The sequence below is a fragment of the Ovis aries genome, chromosome 5 (genome assembly GCF_016772045.2).
Source record: "Ovis aries strain OAR_USU_Benz2616 breed Rambouillet chromosome 5, ARS-UI_Ramb_v3.0, whole genome shotgun sequence".
Classification (NCBI taxonomy): domain Eukaryota; kingdom Metazoa; phylum Chordata; class Mammalia; order Artiodactyla; family Bovidae; genus Ovis; species Ovis aries.
In genome coordinates, this window is record NC_056058.1 from 81433890 (window position 1) to 81458509 (window position 24620).

General features: G+C 35.8%; 1 protein-coding gene across 2 annotated transcripts in view; it reads right to left on the reverse strand.

The window, feature by feature from the left end:
• The window catches only part of EDIL3 (EGF like repeats and discoidin domains 3), a 474131-nt gene that overhangs the window by 40629 nt on the left and 408882 nt on the right, over nucleotides 1-24620 (reverse strand). For both annotated transcript variants that reach the window (XM_027970498.3, XM_027970497.3), the window contains one exon: nucleotides 11038-11193. In XM_027970498.3, coding sequence (XP_027826299.1) covers nucleotides 11038-11193 — 156 coding nt within the window. The remainder of the gene's footprint in view (nucleotides 1-11037; nucleotides 11194-24620) is intronic.

The window sequence follows — 24620 nt, forward strand, 5'->3', positions numbered from 1 at the left end:
AATATATATTCTCTGACATAAATCGTACTAATATTTTTCTTACGTCAGTTTCTCAAGGCAATATAATTAAAGACAAAAATAAACAAATGGGAGCCTAATCAAATTTAAAAGATTTTGCACAGCAAAAGCAAAGGATAAGCAAAATGAAAAGACAATCTACAGATGGGGAGAAAATATTTACAAATGATGCAACCAACAAAGGATTAATTTCCAAAATATATAATTGAATAACAAAAATATAAACAACCCAATAGAAAAATGGGCAGAAAACCTAAAGAGATACATCTCCAAATAAGACATACACATGGCCAGCACACACAAGAGAAGGTGTTCAACACTGCTATTTATTAGCAAAAAGCAAATCAAAACCATTAAAATGTCTACAAATAAAAATGTTGGAGAGATTGTGGGGAAAAGGGAACTCTCCCATGCTGTTAGTGGGAGTGTGTGTTGGTGCAGCCACTATGGAGGACAATATGGAGATTACTCAAAAAACTAAAAATACAGTTGCCATACAATCCATCAACCCCACACCTCGGCATATATCCAGACAAAACTCTAATTCAAAAAGTTACATGCACGACTATGTTCATAGTGACACTTCACAACAGCCAAGACAGGGAAAAAGCCTAAGTGTTCACTGGCAGAGGAATGGGTAAAGAAAATGTTTTACACACAAACATATACATGGAATATTACTGAGCAATGGAATATGACTCAGCCATGAAAAAGAATGAAATAATACCATTTTCAGCAATATAGATGAACCTAGAGAGGATCATACTAAATGAAGTAAGTCAGACAGAGTAAGAAAGACATCACTGATGTCACTTTCACGTGGAATCTAAAATATGACACAAATGAACCTATCTACAAAATAGAAACAGTCTCACAGACATGGAGAACAAACTTGGATTTGTTGAGGGGGAGGGCCCTACGGTAGGGATTTGCATTGGGAGTCTGGAGTAGCAGATGCAAACTACTGTATATAGAATGGATGGATACACAGCACGGTCCTACTACAGAGCACAGGGAACTCTATTCAATATCCTGTCACAGACCATAACGGATAAGAATATAAAAAATAGTGTATGTAAATATTAAAAAATTAGGTTAAAAATAAGATACAAGGATACTTTTATAGCACAGGGAATATAGCCAGTATTTTTAATAACTTAAAATGGAGTATAATCTATAAAAAATCAAATCACTATGTCGTACATGTGAAATTTAAAAAAAATATATATTTTTTTATGTCTTAATATTTTTAACTGATGCATAGGCTCATAGTTGGTCTAACATTTGATAGTCCTCACAACAGTTATCCAAGAATGAACTAAATAAAAAGCAATTCTTTTCCATTAAAAAATATCTTCCTTATGCAACTGTGCCTCATAATACAGAAGTCAAACATGAACATGAGACATTCAGAATTTTCAGTGAGGAAATTTTTATTAATTTTTGGTGAGTGATGGTGGATTAGAAAGACAAAAATCATGAAATTTTAAGGTATCTGGTATTTGAGTATTAGGATAAGTAAGACCATAAAGCCAGTAATCATAAAAAAATATTATTTTTTACTAATGAACATTTTACTTGAATAACTATATAACATATTCCCTGAGCTTTTCACACATTTTTGTTTTTATTCACGCAGAAACATCTGTTGACTAGAAAGACTATAGTGTTTCAGACTTTAAGGTAGTTTATCAAATTTTCTTAAAGAAGTTGAGTTTTATACATAAATGAGACATATATAATTAACACAAAGAACAAACATATTCGTTCCTCATTCCTGTATTTCTCTGTATTGTTTTCTCTTTTCCCTATAAACTTCCCTATAAACTGAGAATGATGTTCCCCAGCATCTGTGCTGGGATGTTACCTGTCACTAAATATGAGTCATACTGGCAGGGATGTATTTCCTCCTCCAACACACTCCCAAATTGGTGAGTTTTATGGATCTTGTACCTGATGTTTGATTGCTTTTTTTTCGTCTATTATCTGATGATATGTCCTTAGAGAAGCACTCTGCTTTCCCTTTTTGTTTCAAATGAACACTAAAACTCCAAATGTCTTCTAAGATATTTAAACACTTCACTGGCCAGAATTAACCATATATTTTACATGGCTAGTTTTTAATATTATAGAATGTGAACTGACATACAAAAGAGTTTTCTTTGCAACTTCAAAATTGATCCATGAAGAAAGACAATTAGGTTTCTAATTCTGTCTCCAAGTAAACCTAATGTCTTTTTAAAATTATCGAGCGCCTTATGATGCACTGGCCCGTGACTACTCCTGTGGCTACTCTGTCACTCCAGCTTGTCCTTTACTTCTAACAGACAGGTAGTTATTTGACTGTACACTTGTAGTTCCTTACTAACTAACCCTCTCCCTGTTCACCTCCATCCCATAAGCCCCAGTTCCTGTTCCTTTGCTTCTCTTCTGCTCTTAAACTCTTCATCACCCTAGGTTCAGGAACAGATATCTTTGAGTAGGCAGACTATGTGGAGCTTGCGTTAAACATGAAATGGAAACAGAGGTCTTTTTACAGATGATCCAGCCCTTTTGCCTCTGGACTTGCATCTGGGCTTTGGCCTTGTTTCTGACCCCAATCCCCCACATCACAACTGACTTTATGTGAGTCCCCACCAATGTTCATCACAGCAGTGTTTATAATAGCCAGGACATGGAAACAACCTAGATGTCCATCAGCAGAGGAATGGAGAAGAAAGCTGTGGTACATATACACAATGGAGTATTACTCAGCCATTAAAAAGAATACATTTGAATCAGTTCTGATGAGATGGATGAAACTGGAGCCAATTATACAGAGTGAAGTAAACCAGAAAGAAAAACACCAATACAGTATACTAACACATACATATGGAATTTAGAAAGATGGCAATGATGACCCTGTATGCAAGACAGCAAAAAACACACAGAAGTGTATAGCGGACTTTTGGACTCAGAGGGAGAGGGAGAGGGTGGGATGACTTGGGAGAATGGCATTGAAACATGTATACTATCATGTAAGAATCAAATCGCCAGTCTATGTCCGATGCAGGATACAGCATGCTTGGGGCTGGCGCACGGGGATGACCCAGAGAGATGTTATGGGGAGAGAGGTGGGAGGGGGGGTTCATGTTTGGGAACGCATGTACACCCGTGGTGGATTCATGTCAATGTATGGCAAAACCAATACAGTATTGTAAAGTAAAATAAGGTAAAAATAAAAATTTAAAAAAAAAAGAAAAAAACCCATTATGTTCTTTATGTACCATGAACAACTGCTTTCACAGTGGTCACTGGTGAAAATATGCTACTTTCTTTTTTTTTTCTTTTTTTTATTAATTTATTCCTTGCTTCTTTGAGAACATCATCCATATTTTATTTTATTTTATTTTTAGTTTTTTATTTTTTAAATTTTAAAATCTTTAATTCTTACATGCTACTTTCTGAATTTAAATTTGTTCACTATGGCTGCCCTTTCCCAATCCAACAGGCAGACCTTGCTCTGCAAACAACATCCCCTTTGATGAGTCAGTTCTTCACTGGAATACTTTCTGAGATGTGGTCTTCTTGGTCAGTGACCTAAGCAAAATTTACAGGGATCCCATATTTTTGGCACGATTTTAAAAGCTATATAAGGAATTGGGTTTCCCAGGTGGTGCTAATGGTAAGAATCTGTCTCTCAATGCAGGAAGCACAAGAGACTCAGGTTTGATCCCTGGGTCTGGAAGATCCTCTGGATTAGGAAATGGAAACCCATATAATCAGAGTCTCTTGGCCACTCATTGCCAATTAATCTCGAGTTAAACGTGAGTTAAGCAGCACATGGAACACAGTATCTGGACAACTTGGTGATGATGCCACTGCGGGTGGTGTGGGGTGAGGGGAAACAGGGTTATTTGTAGTTGCACTCACAGTTACAGATAGCATCTCTCATGTTTTGGCAGGATGCTGACGTATACTTTGACTATTTTACATGCTTATTACAGGCAGAAGGTGGGGTTTCCTTACTGCCATGTTTTCCCCTGCTGTCTTGGCCAAAGGAGCTTATCTCAGGTGGTGTCCAAAGTTTCAAAATCCTATAACACTCCCATTTATGTGAACATAGGCAATTTTGTATTCTTTACACCAACTATATAGTAGTCGGGTCCCATAATATTGAATTACAACAAGGGAAGAAAGCAGATAAAATTGTAAATAACAGCTGATACCAGATGGTGTTTATTTAAATAACACTGTACTTAAATTCAGACAATGCTGAAACTATATCCTTGTCTCTTTAACTTCCAATTAAGTCACTCACTAGATCCCTGAGTAAGTACACTACTGTGTCTATATCACGAATCTCTAGCAAATAGGGGCACAAGTCACTTGCTATTTTTAAATTCAAGTGTTTTGTGTGAAGTCAATTAATCCTTGGAAATCAGCTTTTCTTTCCCTTCCTGCCTTATTTGAATACAGCAAGAGGACTCTGAATGAATGAGATGAAGGGTGTCCATGCAAGATGGAGAGATTGCCCTTGATCTTGCTATTCCAAAACATGTAGCTGGTCCTCCTTGAAAGACCAATTCACCCCTTTCATTTTATGCTGCTAGCATCCTCCTTATTGACTGCTCCTGAGGATTCCTTTTATTTACTTCCTAGTGAAATGAAGCAGGATCTTCTTTTCCTTACTCTGCATGTTCTCTGACTGCTTTTTTCTGTGGAAAAACTTTAGCCCAGACTAAGTTTAATCAGAAGTGAGACAATACAGGAACAAAGGAAAACAGTCAAAAGAGACCAAATACTAATAACGTTGTCATTAAGTATAGCCCTTCAGTTGCTCCTCAAGGGCTATAGATAATATTCAGCTGCATCTTATGAGCTGTCTTTTAGATGCTGAAACTCGCACCAGTCATGACATAAGCTGCCACAATCCCAAGAATTGGCCTCAAGGAAATGAGAACAAGCCAAACACAGAACTGAAGATTAACTGTACCTAAAATAATCAAGATGATGCTGGTCAGGCCACCAATGACCAATTTCAAGCCAACTGTCAAGAGTTGACTATTGTTTCTACATGTAGCCTTCTCCCTCTGCTAAGCTGCTGCTGCTGCTGCTAAGTCACTTCAGTTGTGTCCGACTCTGTGTGACCCCATAGACGGCAGCCTACCAGGCTCCCCCGTCCCTGGGATTCTTCAGGCAAGAACACTGGAGAGGGTTGCCATTTCCTTCTCCAATGCATGAAAGTGAAAAGCGAAAGTGAAGTTGCTCAGTCGTGTCCGACTCTTTGCGACCCCATGGACTGCAGCCTACCAGGCTCCTCTGTCCATGGGATTTTCCAGGCAAGAGTACTGGAGTAGGGTGCCATTGACCTCTGATTGTCAGGGCAGGAGTTGGCCTTTGGACCAGCATCCAAAATAAAGCAAACTTTCCTTTCCATCAGCTCTGCCTCTTTATTGATTTTTTTTTTTTTTGAGTGGCAAGCAGCTGGACTCCACTTTTGGTTGCACTTAGGCATGCTTCAGGTTCTAAATTTCTGGTCCAAATCAAATTTCAAAGGAACAGCATGGGTATTGACTGCTGGAATGATGTCTTCTTCAGTTTGCTTCACTGATGAGCTGGACTTTCAAGGCTTTAAGTATTCAAATTTAATTTCAGCTACCTGGGAGTGCTAGCGTCAGCAGGAAAGAGAGCATGCCCTGCGGCATTTGCAATTACTCTTGGATTTGAATATACTCTCCGATACAGATTTGCAGGCTGTATTAATAAGGACTGTTATGCTATTGCTCCTTTTTTTCACACTGAGTTGAGAAAAGAAAGGCAAGAGGGAAGGACAAGGAATTTTTTTTTTTTTTCTATTGGAAAGTCACAAACTTTTTGAAATGGACATCTGTGCTACTTCTTTCCTAGAGTTGTTTTATCAAATAATACACTGGGTAGAGGATATTTTGATTCTTTAAAATAAGCTGAATGAATCAAAGTTTTTCCATCTTTCCTGAGTTCCTTATTAGGCTGAGAGTTCTTTGAGCCACTATGTCATATTCAGACATCCACCCCCCGCCCCTGCCACCTTACATATGGCATGGAGGGGACAATAACTGCAGAACACATATTTCACATTCTTCTAGATGCTTTCCCAGAAAATCTGTATTCCTAACTACTTAAATCTATTTAAATTTAAAATTTGTTTAAAACTAGTACCTGTTGCTTTCTGGTGTTCATAAGAGAACTGGTAAACATATCAAAATCTAAACCTCCTTTTGGAAGCACCAATTCATATTGATTTCTACTGACAAATTAGAGGCCAAACAAAGCCCTAAGGAATAAGTTCCATTCTCATTAGAAAAATACAAAACTGCATTTAGTTCAGAAAGCTTAATCTGAGTTTTGGTATTGATTAGAGTCATCTTTGCTTATTATTTAAATTAGCTTAGGCTTTTGTAAACATTTAAATTCCCAGAGCCTCCCTGCAGAGTATGAGGCAGAGCCCAGAAAACTGTGTTTCTTAACTAGCTCCCCCATGAGTGTTATAATCAGAAAATTTTGGTAACTACTGAATTAGAGAGTCCGCCAAGTTGCAGAATAGTTCTTGATGACTATACGGAATTCATCTTTTTAAGAACGAACAAAGAGCAGGGTTTAGGATTTTCTTTTACAGAAAACCCAGAATGAAGTTGCAGTTTTTTAACTTTTTTTTTTTTTTTTCAAACAGGGTAATTTTAGGGGAGAGACAAAATAGACTATTACCAGCATTTTTTTTCTTCTCCCAAAGAAGAAAGCTCCCATGGTGTAAATTCAGGTCTACTTAAAAACCATATTATGACTAATACATTGGTTCAGAAAACCAATTTTCATTTCTACTTTTTCCATAGAAGTACTCTCCCTGAAATTTATTATTTTGGCTTCTAACCTTAAAAATTAAATACAGAAAGTGTCTGTCAAATTTTGCAATTTTCCTGCTGAAATTTGCAGTAAAACAGCTCCAAGAGTACAAAAACAAATGTCACTTTCATGAGAGCAAAGGAACATTTGACTTTTAAATGAAAGAATCTGAATCCATGTTGGAAAGAAATACAAAATTAAATGTTAGAAAATATTGTAGACTAGAAAGAAAAAATATTGATAAGAATGTAGGGATTGTACTGAGAGAAGTATTATCACATGCTCCATAGCAAAAGATTTCATGGAGAATTTTGTTCAAAAATAGAATACAAAAGTCAATTCTTAAGAAAGCTCAGAGAAGGTAAATGAGAAAGTGACATTTTAATGATGAGAACAAGGCATGTCTATTCCTGCAAGTAACTTTTGTTGTACATGTACACACATACACACACGCACAGTCATGCATATATTTAGATACTCCTATACACTGGAAAAGACTCTGATGCTGGGAGGGATTGGGGGCAGAAGGAAAAGGGGATGACAGAGGATGAGATGGCTGGATGGCCATCACCGACTCAATGGACAAGAGTTTGAGTGAACTCTGGGAGTTGGTGATGGACAGGGAAGCCTGGCGTGCTACAATTCATGGGGTTGCAAAGAGTTGGACACGACTGAGTGACTAAACTGAACTGAACTGATACATATACATTGAATTGGTTGAACTGAAAGTCACTCAGTCATGTCCAAATCTTTGTGACCCCATGGACTCTCCATGGAATTCTCCAGGCCAGAATACTGGAGTGAGTAGCCTTTCCCTTCTCCTGGGTATCTCCCCAACTCAGGGATTGAACCCAGGTCTACTCACATTGTAGGTGGATTCTTTACCAGCTGGGCCACCAGGGAAGCCCACTCCAGTACTCCTGCCTGGAAAATCCCATGGACAGAGGAGCCTGGTAGGTTGCAGTCCATGCCGTCGCAAGGAGTCAGACACGACTGGGTGACTTCACTTTCTTTCTTTCTATACATATACATAATTTTTCCTTGTCATTGTTTTCACAACATTAATCCTGTTTCTAGATCTACATTAGACTTCCACATCCATAGCCCCCAAAATTGATTACAGGAAGTGTTGGGTAAAAACAGAAAACAAGATAGGTAACTTTTGTGAATATTTCCTTTGAAACGTGCATATATAAAACATTTCACAGGCATACGTTTTGCCGTGAAACATTCATTTATTATATTTATTTGAATGAAAGCTTGTGGTTGACTTTATACTTGTAAGAAATGAATTTATTGAAGACCTTTTCCTCTTATGGCAGGTAACCACAGAAAACAAGATATAAATAATAAGAATCAAGAGAAGATGGTTTATTCAACTTCAGAAAAGTTAATTGCTGAGTTGTGTAGGACCTCTTGAAAGAAGAAAAACAACACTTGTATAAATATATGAAACTGAAGTGGCAGTCCACTCCAGCACTCTTGCCTGGAAAATGCCATGGACGGAGGAGCCTGATAGGCTACAGTCCATGGGGTCGAAGAGTCGAACACGACTGAGCAACTTCACTTTCACCCTTAATTTCCTAGTATTAATAGTAATACCAACACAAAACACAACTACTTGGAGACATATATATATATACACACACACATATATATAAATATAAAAACATACCTTGATTGGTGTGTGTGTATAAGATGCTTGTATTTCCAAGTGCTAAAATAACACATGCAATCCATTTTCTCACTTATTTTATAAAATTCCCTTCTCTGTAGGAATGGAGATGTTTATGCCCTATACTTCCTTCTTATACATAAGGTATTTTTTTATTATGAGAGTAACTGCAGCATTCTTATGTTATTGGTTTATTGGTGCTAGTTGCTTTCTTTGGTAATAAATAGTGAACTTATTAAGGTTTTTCTTCAATGTACCAATCTATAATATTAAAAACAGAACAGCAAAATCTAATTTTAAAACTACTAGTTATATTGGCTGAGTTTAGCCAGCTGTCATATTTATATTATAAACTAAAACAATCACTAAAATAAAAAAAAGTTATGGCAAATAAGTCAACAAATGAAACACAATGGAATCACTAAAAAAATGCAATTAATTCAAGAAAAGACTGAAAAGAGGGAAAAAAAATGAAAGAAAAGATGAGATACATAGGAAATAAATAACAAGATGAGATTTAAACCTGATCACTTCAATACTCATATCAAACACAAATGGTCTAAATGCTCCATTGGAAAGCAGAGATAGTTGAATTGGAAAAAAGGAAAAAATCTTATGCTGGATAGAAAAAATACATTTAAAATATAAAGCAGAAATAGTTAATAACAAAAAGATGGAGAAAAACATATACCAATGCAGTACTAATCAAAAGGAAGCTAGAGTACCTCTATGTAGAGAAGCAAAGTACGTTTCAAAGCAGAAATACCACGGGGAATTAAGAAGGTCCTATTCTAATGACAAAAGTTATTTGATCAAAAACACATTACAACCCTAATGATTCATACATTTTTTAACAGACTTTCAAAATACATGAAGTAAATACCAATATAACTGCCAGGAGAAATAGAGAAATCAACAATTGGGGTTGGAGATTTTCACATTACTGTCTCCGTTACTAATAGTACAAGTAGATAGAAAATCAGTAAGAATATAGGAAACCAGAACAACACTATCAAATTACTTGGCCAACTTGACACCAAAATTTTATGTACATTTTAGACTGAGATAATGAAATAAAATGAATTAATACACATATGTCCAATATATCAGTTAATGAAATTTAAAAATTATTCACAAATAACAATTAAATCATATGCTTAATATAAATGGAGATAATGAAGTACTTCATGAGCACAATAGTTTACACCTCTTCCCTAAATTGGGCTACACAAGGATTTTAATATTACAGATATATGCTTTTCAGTGAATACTGCATTAATTATAGATGAGAATACTTACCTTAGAAATAATTTTAAGAACTGTATAATTTATGAAAAATTACACCTTACAGCATATATTTTCACTCTTTGCACATAAAAATGCCTACTGTAAAAGGTGAGAACAGGAATTGAAGGAGTTATTTGCCATAAATTATAGCAGATATTTGTCTACACATAAAAAATTTGAAGACATTTTACAAAATATTCAATATTTATTCAATTGAAGATGCCTCTGATTATAAAACATGCCATTTTTTATATTCTTCTAGAAAATAGTAAGCTTCCAATTAAATTGTGATATTGAGATACACCAATTTCTGAGATGTTACAGCTCAAAATATGTTTTCTGAGATGTTAAGTGAACGTGTCCATCCTGAGATGCTAAATGGGCATGTTCTGAGATATTAAAATGTAAGTAATTGTAGTTTTTGTAATCTAAAACTAAAAACACATCTCTCCTAAAATGAATTTCCTGTTAATTAAATTCAGACTTTGTAGACCTATTGAAATAGCCACTCTGGTCTTAGTATTTCCGGGAAAATTAAATCTTCTACCTTGGATATTTGAAGAGAGAAAGATATTCCCAACCTTTCTATTGGTTAATAACAAACAACAGTAAGGAAATAAAGGTGTTACAGAATATGGAAAAAATCATTATTAACCCAGAAATGCTGAACTTGGATGAAAGTATATTTCCCCCCACATCACTGAGCTAAGATATTTCTCCTGATGTGTTCAGAAAGCTATATTTCTTGCATAAAAACTCTAAGCAACAAATTCAATTTCATTAATGTAAGGCCACATTTTACCATTTGATCCAATTAACTACTGATAGTTTCCTTGAGCACTTTCATTCTCCAAGGTCCCAGAGACATTCAGGCCATCAAACACTAACTAAGAAAAGATGTTCAACACACTAAGAACTTTCTTGGAAAAATAATTAGAGATTTTATGGTGCAGTTTAGGTATACAAATATATGTTGATTATTTTAATATTAAAACATTTTATGGCTCAAAAATTAAATCTACAAATTAAAACACAATCAAAGAAACTCAACAAGAAACAATGAATTAGTAATCAAATCTGTTCGCTTCTAATTATAATTCTACAATCCCTAATTATCAAAATAATCAAGGAAATTAAAAATGTTAAACACTTTGCTCCTCCACTTCTGCATGTCATAAATCACCAGAATGACTTACCTTATCTTTTCTTTGTTTTCCATCCTGGTATACGGTCCAGTGTTCTCCATCATTGCTGTAAGCTAGTTTGTAGGAGCCTACAAACTGCACATGACCAAAATCTTTAGCTCCTTGTGTGATAATGCCAGTCACTTTGGTAGGGACTAGAAGATCTACCTACAAAAAAGAAAAGACATCATTTAAATGCCACGATAGAGTCTATCATAAATTTGTAATTCTTTTGAACTCAGGAGATTAAGAAATATAAAGGCTAAAGCCAAAAATCCACTTGATTATTTGCATTTTGAAATAGATGACTGAGTCTATTACTGGCTTGTAATTTTGATTATGCCAGTGGGTAAAACTAGTTTAAAACTTGAACAACTACTCTGAGCAGTCATTTCATTCTACCATTTAATTTTATATTAAGTTGATTCATCTAGCGTGTGGTTTTTGTGTAACTGAGATAGTACAGAACTGGCAAGGCTGACCTTCTTGAGATTGATCATTTTCTCCCAGAGTCTGTGCTTATAATTCAACTTTCTGACTTTATTGGACACTTCAGTAATAATAAAAATAAAACTGTTGTTGGTCACTTCAGTAATAATAAAAATAAAATTGTAGTTGTGATCACATTACAAAATATTTGTTTTATAATTAAATTAAAAAATCAACCTCATTTCCATAAATTTTAATTGGTTCAGTAATACATAACTGAATAATAGCAATCATGTGAAATGCCAGGCTACATAAATCACAAACTGGAATCAAGATTACCAGGAGAAATATCAGCATCCTCATAATGCAGATGATATCACTCTGATGGTAGAAAGCAAAGAGGAGCTAAAGCGTCTCTTGGTGAGGGTGAAAAGAGGAGAGTGAAAAAGCTGGCTTAAAAGTCAATATTCAAAAAAACTTGAGATCATGGCATCCAGTCCTATCACTTCATGGCAAATAGTAGGGGAAAAAATAGAAGCAGTGACAGATTTCACTTTCTTGGACGCCAAAACTACTACAGATGGTGACTGCAGACACGAAGTTAAAAGACATTTGCTCCTTGGAGGGAAGGCTATGACAAACCTAGACAGCACATTAAAAAGCAGAGAAGTCATAGACAAAGGCCCATATTGTCAAAGCTAATGGTTTTTCCAGTAGTCATGTACAAATGTGAGAGTCAGTGCATAAAGAAGGCTAAGTGCTAAAGAACTGGTGTTTTTGAATTGCGGTGCTAGAGAAGACTCTTGAGAGTCCCTTGGACTTGTGAGGGGATCAAATCAGTAAATCCTAAGGGAAATCAACCCTGAATATTCATTGGAAGGACTGTTGCTAATGCTGAAGCTCTAATACTTCAGCCACCTGATGGGAAGAGCTGGGAAGAGCTGACTCACTGGAAAAGACTGTGATGTCGGGGAAGATTGAAGGCCAAAGGAGAAGAGGGTGGCAGAGTATGAGATGGCTGGATGGCATCACTGACTCAATAGATGTGAATCTGAGCAAACTCCAGGAGATAGGGTAGGACAGAAGAGCCTGGATTGCTACAGCTCACGGGGTTGTAAAGAGTTGGACAGACTTAGTAACTGAACAACAATAGTAATCACTGTCCACTGAAAATCATATTTTAGAAAGTTACAATCCTAAAACTGTTGAGGAAGACAAGTGTTCTTTAAAAATGAGAGAGAATTAAAATGCATCAATGGCATTGGGATCTGTATTCATAATGTGCTCACTGTTGCAAAACATTTATTAAAGGGCTTAAGACTCATTGTGACTTAGAAAACATTAAATTCTTCAAATGCAACACTGAAATGCAAAAGACAGGGGTGATTTTCATCAAAGAAGACTACATAACATTGAATAGTTTAGTTTTCCCCTTTTTGTTCTCTACTTCATGCATCTTTTCTTATATCTTATGATGCTAATTAGCAGAAAAATTATAGGAAACTTTGTTTTCCATGTGGAAAATTCTTATAAGAACTTTACCATTTGTTGTCTTAATGTTCTTTGATCTACAGCTTCCTGTATTCCTACAATAGCCTACTACTTCTTCCTGCTTCCTATGACTAAGTACCCTGGTACATCCTTGATCTTATCTTCTTCAACTGTCATCATTCCACATGTGACCTCAGTGGCTTTCAACCACTCTGACCTCCTGTTTCTATTTCAGTTTCTCCATTCTGAGATGTACAGAGCCACAAATAGACAGTCATGGGTCAGACAGAGGCCATGGCTAAGAAGAAGGGACTAAGGAGAATGCACTGAATAGACCATATTTAGTCTGACATAGATGCTTACCAAGAAGGATATGAAAAAGTTCCCAGTGTTTCCTGGTATAGGAATATATTTCTAAAAACTCACATGGGCTTTTTCCCCACTTTTTGGAACATTTATCAGTGATATCAGGCTCAAATTGCACAATGGATTAAGACAGAAAACCACCTAATGCTGCCTTAAAATATTCTAGAAAGTTTATAAAAAATATAAAATATTTGTTGTTGCTGTTTTCCAAATAATATATTATGTCATCTAAAACATCTTGTGTATCCTCAGCAAAGAAGGATGGCAAAATTATGGTATCCTGGGAAGGAGAACTGTTGCTGCCGCTATGATAAATGCTTTGTGGTATGTCTTCAGTGACTCCTCTGAACACGCTTGTATGGCAGGGTATCATCTCCACTTTAGCGAGAACAGATGCCTATGGAGCTAACATGACATGTGACCCAAAGATCAGCAGTCGGTAAAGGAAGGGCCCCAGATTCAAACCTGTCTTTCTGAGTCGAAGTTCTACCACATGCATGGACTCTTATGCAATGATCTCATTGCACTCTCTTTTTCAGAAATTTCTGAAGAGTCTCAAAGCTTTCTTGCCACACTCATCAAGCATAAAGGCACTCTAAGCTTCAAACAAACAACAATTCAGGCTTTACAATATTAGGAGAGTCCTGTCTTTAAACTTTCATTTCCTCTCTGTCCTTTAGCTGTCTGAATGGATTGCTATTGCAATCCTAAATCCAAATCTAATTGCGCAGAAACATCTAGGCATAGTGGCTGGTCTTCAAAGTGCTCTTAATGTTGCTGACAATAAATGGAAAAAAAAAAAAAAGAAAGAAAGATCTTACAGTACTCCCAGTCACTGTGTTGTCATCGAGGCTGTAAACACACAAGAACTCAAACTGTCACAAGAATACAAACACCTCCAGTGGCTTCTTCAGTGCCTAAATGTAAGTCTTGAGCTAAGACGATGCAGTGAGGAATCTTGTAGCATCTTTTGCAGTGGCATTTCTTAAAGTCACGGTTTCCTGCTGGGTGGAGATGTTTTCTCCTTAAGTTGTGTGTCTTGGCTCTTTCTAACAGATCTGTTTTTCTCCCAGTCTAACTGCTCCCCTTCTCAGCTTTTTTTTTTTTTTTTTCTGATCAAGAAATGTTTTTCTTTTTTGTTCCAACTCCTCGATTTAAATAGTCAGCAATCTGTTTCAAGCTGGATTTTGTCCTAAAATTTGTTACATTATAAACTTAGAATACCAGGCCTAAGCAAACCTTCTTTCTGCATAAAAATAACCAGCATCCCACACTTCACATGAGGTTGCTGCAACAGTGATATACAGATTTCACTCCGAGACATTGCAAGGATATATCACTCTTGTGTTCAGTATGCAGGGTGATTCCAGAGAAGCCCTCTATTTTGGACCTATGCCTATCCCTGGCCCAGGACCACTCTGCCCTCTCACAGAGTTTTTGAGCTAAAGTTGTACTCCAAACATGCTTCTGCTATTTTAGACACCTCCCAAGGCTTGGCTGAGATATAACAGGTTATTTAGGGCACTAAGCTGGCACATGGGTAGGCTGGCACTGCACCTCATGTCCAGATCTGTATTAAAAGTGCCTAACATGTAATGGTCTCTTAATAAAGTTTTGCTGGATTGAGCTGGAACTGCTTCCTAAGTATGTTCAATGGACAAAATCAACCCATGGCAAAGGATGTTATAGAGCATCACAGCAGGAAACGTTAGCTGCTTTTCTCATGGTTCTCTACACAACATTACTGGTCAAGGAAATATTGTTATAGCTGAAGTAACAATTTTTACTGGGGGTGCAACTAGCTAAAAATCTGCTCCAGTCTTCAGGAATGTGATTGTGAGAACCAGTCTATTCTAGCAGAACTGAATGGCCTGGGTTCACGAACAGCCACTACCTTACTAGTTACATGTCTTTGGCAAGCTACTTTACCTCTATACAGTTCAATGTCTTCATGTGAAAAAAATGAGAACAGCCCTGTTATTAATATTTTACAGATATTATGAGGATTAGATGAGTTAATATGTGTGCAAAACAATATATAGGGCATAGTAATGGTATATAAAACTTGGTTAACAGTAAAACAATAAGTAAATCTGGGGGAAGAATTTAATATCACTCTGAGTACCTGTTAGAAATATAAATATAGAAACAGGGAAACTAGGTTCCCAGCAACTTTTTATCATAGCACATTTTGGTCACCTTCTCAGGATGTACACAAAGATAATCATTTCATTTTTCTTGGGTGAAATGGTTAACTAAGAATAAGATAATTTATGAAATTTGTACATCTCTTTTTAAATACTAAGATTATGTTATAATAAGGAAATGGTCTCACTGTTTGCAGATGACATGTTACTATACAGAGAAAATCCTAAAGATGTTATCAAAAAACTATTAGAGCTCATCAATGAATTCAATGAAGTTGCAGGATACGAGCTTAATACATAGAAATCTGCTGCAATTCTATACAATAACAATAAAAAAATCAGAAAAAGAAATTAAGGAAAAGATTCCATTTATCATTGCATCAAAAAGAATAGAATACTTAGGAACAGAGGTACCTAAAGGAGGCAAAAGCTCTATACTATGAAAACTATAAGCTACTGATAAAAAAAATCAATTCCACAAACAGATGGAATGATATACCATGTTCTTGGCAGGAAGAATCAATACTGTCAAAATGACTATACTACCCAACGCAATCTATATATTCAGTACAATTCCTATCAAATTACCAAGGGCATTTCCCACAGAACTAGAACAAAAAAAATTGCAAATCTGTATGGAAAAACAGAAGACCCCATATAGTCAAAGCAATCCTAGGAAAGATAAACGGAGCTGGAGGAGTTAGGTTCCCTGACTTCAGACTATAAAGCTATATTCACCAAAATAGTACAGTACTAGAACAAAAACAGCAATATAGGTCAATGGAAGAGGACAGAAGGTCCACAGATTAACTTGCACACCTATAGTCAATCAATCTAAAACAAAAGAGGCAAGAACATACCATGGAGAAGACATAGACTCTTCAATAAATGGAACTGGGAAAACTGGGCGTCTACATGTAAGAGAATGGAATTCGAACACTCCTTAACAACACACACAAAATCAACTCAAAATGGATTGAAAACCTAAATGTAAGCCTCGATGCTAGGCAGAACACTCTGATATAAATCACAAGAAAATCTTTGATCCATTTCCTAGACTAATGAAAATAAAAACAGAAATAAACAAATGCGACCTAATTAAACTTAAAAGCTTTTGTCAGCAAAGGAAATCATAAACAAAAAGACAACTCACAGAACTGGAAAAAATATTTGCAAATGAAGTAACCATTGAGGAATCAATCTCCAAAATATATAAACAGCTCATGCAGCTCAATATAAAATAACCCGCTAAGTCAAAAAATGGGCAGAAGATTTAAATAGACATTTCTCCAAAGAAGACATGCATATGGCCAAAAAAACACAAGGAAGATGCTCAACATCACTAATTATTAGAGAAATGCCAAATCAAAGCCACAAGGAAGTGTCACTTCACTCTGTTTTAAAATGTGCTGTGCTTATCGCTCAGTCCTGTCCAGCTCTTTGCAACCCCATGGACTGAAGCCCACCAAGCTTCTCTATCCATGGGATTCTCCAGGCAAGAGTGGGTTATCATGCCTTCCTCCAGGGGATGCCAACCCAGGCATTGAACCCAGGACTCCCTCATGGCCATCATCAAAAAGTCTTTAAACAATAATTGCTGATATATATGGAATTTAGAAAGATGGTAACGATAACCCTGTATGAGAGACAGCAAAAGAGACACAGATGTATAAAACAGTCTTTTGGAGTCTGAGAGAGGGAGAGGGTGGGATGATTTGGGAGAATGGCATTGAAATATGTATAATATAAGAAATGAATTGCCAGTCCAGGTTTGATGCAGGATACAGGATGCTTGGGGCTGGTGCACTGGGATGACCCAGAGGGATGGTACGGGGAGGGAGGTGGGAGAGGGGTTCAGGATAATGAAGCAACCTAAATGTCCATAGAAGAATGGATAAAGATGTGGTTCATATTATTATATTACGACATATTACTCAGCCATAACAAGGAATGAAACAATGCCATTTACAGCAACATGGATGGATCTAGAGATTATCATACTATGTAAGTCAAAGACAAATATCATATGATATCACTTATATGTGGGATCTAAAAAAATGATACAAATGACTTATTTATAAAACAGAAATGGACTTAGACAGAAAACAAACCAATGTTCCCAAAGGTAAAATGGTGGGGAAGGGATACATTTGGGATTAACATATACATACTGTTATAGTATGTATACATAGATAACCAACAAGGGCCTACTGTATAGCATAGAGAACTATATTCAATCTCTTGTAATAACCTATAGTGGAAAACAATCTGAAAAAAGACGTACATTTGAATCATCTTGCTGTACACCTGAAACATTGTAAATCAATTATATTTCAATAAAAAAGATGAAACAACCAACATTATAAATATTTGGAGGTAATAAAATAATATTATAAGGGCTGAATCTAATACCCTTATGTTAATTTACTTAATGATATATAAATAAAAATAACTTAATTTTCTGTATTTTTGATGAGAATTTTGTAATATTCTATATAAATTTTGTCTTGAATTGTTTTGAAAAATTATTCTCAAACAATTTTAGTTACAAGTAACTAAAACTGACATCAAATTAATAGGTAATCTATGTCCCAATTTCTCTAAAACCTATGTCAGAAAGATTAAAACATTTCTGAAAAGAAATGTAAAACTTTGAAAATTATTAGTGAAAATAATCATATTTTTCTCATTGGGTTATTTAAGTGACTTTATGCTGAGTTCCTAAAAAGTAAGACCACACTGAAAAGTAGAATGAACATATCTTCTTTATTTACCTCTCAAGCCTGATTTTGGTTAGGATGGGAACTTTGACTTATTCCATGAACCACTCAGGGTGGTGACTAATTGAATTACCCTGTAATGGATGGAGTAATTATTAATAGATTAATGGAGACTTAAACTAGTCTTTGATCAAATAGCATGATGATATCCAATAAGTGTTTTTTAAATACTTTAATTATAGCAGTGCCAAAGCCCAAATAAAGTAGAAAACAAAGAAAATGACCAGTAAATGATATGCATGTAATTCAGAAAACAATACCATAACTTTTAAGTAAGAATTGAAATAGTATTTTATCCAGTGCTTTTTGAAAGCACAATGAAAGGACAGCCTATGCAGAAACCTGCATCTTTTTATAAAGGTAAAGATCTAATGAACTGGCATGTACTTCAGTAGTCAGAATTTGGTTGGTTGTTGACTTGAAAGAGCTGTTGAATATATATTTTTGATAACTACATTACTGAATATAATCTTATCAAAGGCATTTGTGTTTTTGTATAACCATTACATATATTAGATACCGACATTTATAAGCATAAAACATCTATACACAAATATGTGTCAATATGTATATTTATAGAAATCTCCTTGTTCTGTAACAAATAAATGAAAATCATGAGAATTCTGAAAATAAAAACATCCACAGCATACCATATGTTGCAATGGCAAATCACATTTCATATCCTCAATATTTAGAGGCCCATGAAAAGTAGGAAGGTTGACAGAAAACACAGAATATTTTTATGTACCATGCTTGCTGAAGGAACTGTGCATTTTATGTTGATATAAGACTTTGCCATTCCCACAATTTGTAAATCATCCCTAGAGTCCTGTACATCCTTTTGTTTCATGAGATCATGCAAGCCTTAATTCTAGACATTTTGGTCTTAACTGACTATGTGCATGTTTTATCATGATTGCTTTTTAGGCTAAAACAGCAACAATGCAAAGAAAACCTAGATGTAATTTTTTCTCCTTGTCCTTACAAAAAAAAAGTAGAAAGGGGCATGGCCTCTTAGGAATCAGGATGAGATAAATGCTGGAAATTGCTTTGGGAAAATGTAACATCAACATCAACAGCTGAAAAACAGCCTGGGTCAGCATGTTGCCCTGAAGTGATTGGAGGGGAATGGGTGGGTGATGCAGGAAGAGAACTGCCTGCAGATTTCAAGGTTAAGAGCCACAGACACAGAAAGTGGACTGCTCTAAAGCGCAACATTAAAAAAAAAAAATCTTGTGTATACACTGTACATATCACATAGGTAACAAGGAGATAAATTATTCCCATTCAAATGTATAGTCAATAACATTGTCAACATTTTATTTGTGTAAGAAGGACAAGCTCAACTCTGGTGGAAATGGCAGGCAGGGCTATCTAACTCATGAGAACTCCAGTCACCACAAATTATAGTTGTCTTCTTGGAGAGCCTCATTAGAAGCCATGGTTATAGTCCTTCTCTGAATTTGCGTGAAATCAACATGCTTTATTTCTTCATATTAATACATTTACGGTAAAGTGTTTTATCTGTATTCTTCTGCTGTTATTGACATTATTTTCAATTTATTTTGTTTCCAGGTGGAAGTAGGAACAGCTCGTATATACTTGAATTTCCAATCTCATTAAGATTTTCTTTATGTCTCAAAATGAATTTATTATTTATTCTCTTTAACATAGTATCCAAGGTCTTTTGAGCTTATTAAGTGGAAAAATATAAAACAGGGTGCTGAATGCTGATAAAAATCTGAATACTAGCTGATGAACATATTTTAATTAAGCCCCACAGTGCAATATGACCTGAAATCTCTCTAATGAAGTCCCAAACTTGTTAGGTATATGCCTAACAAGTTATAATGATATGGCTCAAGAATAGGGTACATAACTTTCACAAAATATGTTCTTCTTGACTGCATGTGAACAATAAGATACTCATACTTTCTTCTTTCTAAAGTTGACACATTATTTAAGGGACTCCTGTATACATCCCTATCTAGAACAAGTGTTCATTTCTTTGTACAGTCAGCTCCAAACAATCTCATATATGTAAAATCACATTCTTTAAGACTATTCAGGCACTATATTTTCTATTATTATAAAATGGCTCATAAACCACCATAGTAAATTAGGTATGGAATTAGTAAATCCCTTGGAACAAACTTACTATATTAAACTTACTTAATTTTTTTCTTTATGTATTCAAGATTTGTAAAACTCTCCAGGTTATACCTCACTTCTCTGAAAGCCCACTTATAGATTTAAGTGAAGACTTTCATGAGATAGTCCCTGTGGTTGAACATCTCTGTAATAATACTAATTAATATCTCATCTGAGACTTCAGGCACAAAATTTCTGACATTTTAAACATAATATGAAAAAAAATGAAAAAAAAAAACCCAGAAAGTTGGGGCATAACTCCTTCTTATTGGATATAAGTGCTTAAGGATCCTGAAATCTAAAGATATTTTAATGAAATTCAACCACCAATTTAAAGAAAAGAGGTATCATGTAGAAATTATTAGAATAACACTAAAAATACAATTTTAGAAAGTTATTCACAGTGGAAATAGCAGGGAAGTATAAACACAAAAACTTTAAAAAGCTGTTCATCCTCATAGACAACTCACAAGATCAGTCTCTTATCTTGTGGCTTGTCAAACTTAAACAGGTTATTTTGACATGTTTTTCCCATAACAGAGAAATTGTTATATTTCAAGAAATACTGAAATACCTGTTTATGAATCAGAATATAAGCTTTGACCCATCTTTATGGGAAACAGTATCACTACAGGCCCAGCACAAATGACTTTTCCAAATCTCCCTTTAGGGGACACGGGATGGAGCTCACAAATAAAATTTACTACACTTTAAATGGTTCTAGGTACTTTTGCCATAAGACTCTTTGATGTAGACATCTTTGCCACAGATATTTTTGCATGTAACTAATTGGTTATAAGGCAATTTTGCCATAAAAGATAAAAAATAACCTAAAATAAAACTGGGACATTATAAAGCACATAAACACTAAGCATGAAAAATTAATAACAAAACTAAAATGACTTTATCATGAAATAGAGAATATTTGAATACACTTAAAATGGGGCTTCCCAGCCCATTGCCAGGTGGCACTAGTGGTAGGGAATGCAGGAGACGCAGGAGACATGGGTTCAGTCCCTGGGTCAGGAAGATCCCATGGAGTAGGAAATGGCAACCCACTCCAGTATTCTTGCCTGGAGAATCCCATGGACAGAGGTGTCTGGTGGGCTACAGCCCATGGGCTTGCAAAGAGTCGGACATGGTTGAGTGACTAATACTTTCAACACTTTTAAAATGTGTGTAGATTCATAGCTAGACATATTTTGAAAGTGTTAATCCAACTCTTTGCGACCCCATGGACTGTAGCCTACCAGGCTGCACCATTCATGGGATTTTCCTCATTGTAGGTATTGTTCAGTTCAATTCAGTTCCTCATCTATTGAATCAGTGGTGCCATTCTCGGAGTCAACTCTTCGCATGAGGTGTACTCAGCTTTAGTTCTGATCTCTTTCAGAATGGACCCTTGCAGTGGACTCTCAGCAGTTCAGCATCAAGTGCTCCATGACTACTTAGCCCCAGATGCTGGAAGTCCATAGCTGCAGTGTCCGACTCTGTCCATTAGGCTCCCAGGATTCTCCAGGCACGAACAGAGTCACATCGCTCAGTCATGGACCCCACTGCAGCCTACCAGGCTCCTCTGTCCAAGGGATTTTCCAGGCAAGAGTACTGGAGTGGGTCGCCATTGCCTTCTCATAGCAATACTACACATATAACATATTCTTTTTTTGCAGATTGTGCCTATTCTTGTACTCAAAGTTTTGCATTCATTGAAACATCTTTTTTTTTTTTTTTTGCTTGCTGATTACTTTGTTGGGCATCACACTTGTTTCTTTTTTGCTAGACTTTCTTCCTTCATTAAGAGAGTATTTGTTTCCATACTAGGATGCATATTTGTAGCTGAGCTTTGTATCATATTATGAATGATTAGGCATTGTTGTTGATTCTTGACATCCTGTTCTATGTCTATTGATATTCCAAAGTTCTGTGGGAAGTGTCAACTCTGTATCTTCCAGGCCTTTGACTCTGGCCACTTCCTGTTCCTACGCAAAGTACTGCAAAATAACCAACTCTTGGGGCATGTCCTCATATGTCTGTTTAATAAAGCCATCAACAATGTCACTATCCAGAAGAAATACTAACTCATTTCAACCAGTTGAAAGCAAATTGTCAAAGCAAAACTATAACCAGTTATTTCATGGTCAAACTGCCTGATGAAAAATTAGTTATGCAGTGAAAGTGTGGCAAAAAATGCTTATAGCAAAGATACTTACAGCAAAAAAGCTATGGAGAAAATACTGGATATGCTTTTTAATACCATCTATTCTGAAAAAGCGTGACCTTGTAATGCATTGCCTCCAACTCTTTTGTAGAGCAACATTTTCTTTAACAAGTAACATCAAGTGGCATAAAAGATTAGGTAGAAATTATGCTTTAAAAGCAAGATATGTCACTGTTGTTGGAGAGATTGGAAGTTAAATTATGAAGAATCATTCTGATATAACATATTATTTTAACTTGCAGATCAAAACAATATCTTGTATTTTCAAGATGGAAATTATAATTAAAAGTAATCCAACAAAAGGAATTTCCCTGGAAGTCCAGTGGTTAAGAATGCCCGCTTCCACTCAGGGAACACAGGTTTGATCCCTGTGAGGGGAACTAAAATCTCACATGCCTCAGGGTGAGCCCTGACCGGGCTCCCACCCCCCAGCCACAAAAAGTAATCCAACAATAAAAACATAGACATTGAAACTATGTATCTAATGCTTCTGCAGTGAGAATGCTTTTCCATGTTGCTTTTTTAAAGATACATTTGATTATATTAAGGACTTTTCCTCCTGTGAGTTGTTTCAGAATTTAAAAGTCATGAATAGGTGCTGAATTGTATCAAATTATTGTTTATTCATATTGAGATGCTTATACATATGTCTCCTCAGTGAGCAGTCATGAACCCAATCAACCTAAGAATCAGACACTGACAATATCTATATGTGCATTTCCCACTGTTTTCCTGCTTCTCTGGAACATGTTTACTAATCATACATTTTCTGTTATTTCCTTACTTTTTCAAGCACAGTTCTACTAGATATGAATGGATCTCTAAATAATATTTAGTTCTAAGTGTTTTAAACATTCCTAAAGGAGAGACATACAGTGATATTTTAGGACTTATCTTTTTCATTCAATATTATATTACTAAGACTTATCAATATGTTTGTTTATAAGGCATATTTTCTTTGGTGACTCTGTAGTATTCCACATGCACATATAAGTCAATACATCTACCTAGTCTACTGATATGAGTATTAAACTATTTTCAGTTTTGTTTTTTAAAACCAGTGCTATGGGACTCACAGATATAGAGAACAAATTACCAGTGGTTACCAGTGAAAAGAGGGAGGGGAGGGGAAATACAGGGATGGAGGAGTGGCAGGTACAGCTCTTGGGTGTAATAGAGGCTACAAGGATGCATTTTACAACACAGGGAATGTAATCTATATTTTGTAATAACTGGAAATGGAGTAACTATTAAAAATTATTAAAAAATAGAAAAAATCAATGGTATTAACCTTCTTGTACTTGTTTCCTGGTGTATATAGTACTCAGAATTTTTTTAGTGATGATACTTATTTAACTTATATGCAGAGCACATCATATGAAATGCTGGGCTGGATGAATCACCAGCTGAAATCAAGATCGCCAGGAGAAATATCAACAACCTCAGATATGCAGATGATATCACTCTAATAGCAGAAAGTGAAAGGGAACTAAAGAGCCTCTGGATGATGGTGAAAGAGGAGAGTGAAAAAGCTGGCTTAAAATTCAACATCCAAATAACTAAGATCACGGCATCTGGTCCCATCACTTCATGGAAAATAAGGGGAAAAGTGGAAGCAGTGAAAGACTATTTTCTTGGGCTGCAAAATCCCTGTAGATGGTGACAGCAGCCATGAAATTAAAAGATGCTTGCTTCTTGGAAGAAAAGCTATGACAAACTTAGAGTATTACAAAGCAGAGATGTCACTTTGCTGACAATGGTCTGTACAGTCAAAGCTATGGTTTTTCCAGTAGTTATGTACAGATGTGAGAGATGGACCATAAAAAAGCCTGAGTGCTAAAGAACTGATGCCTTTGAATTGTGTTGGTGGAGAAGACTCTTGAGAGTCCCTTTGACGGCAAGATTAAACCAGTCATTCCTAAAGGAAATCAACCCTGAATATTCATTGGAAGGACTGATGCTGAAGCTAAAGCTCCAATAGTTTGGCCATTGGATGTGAAGAGCCAACTCATT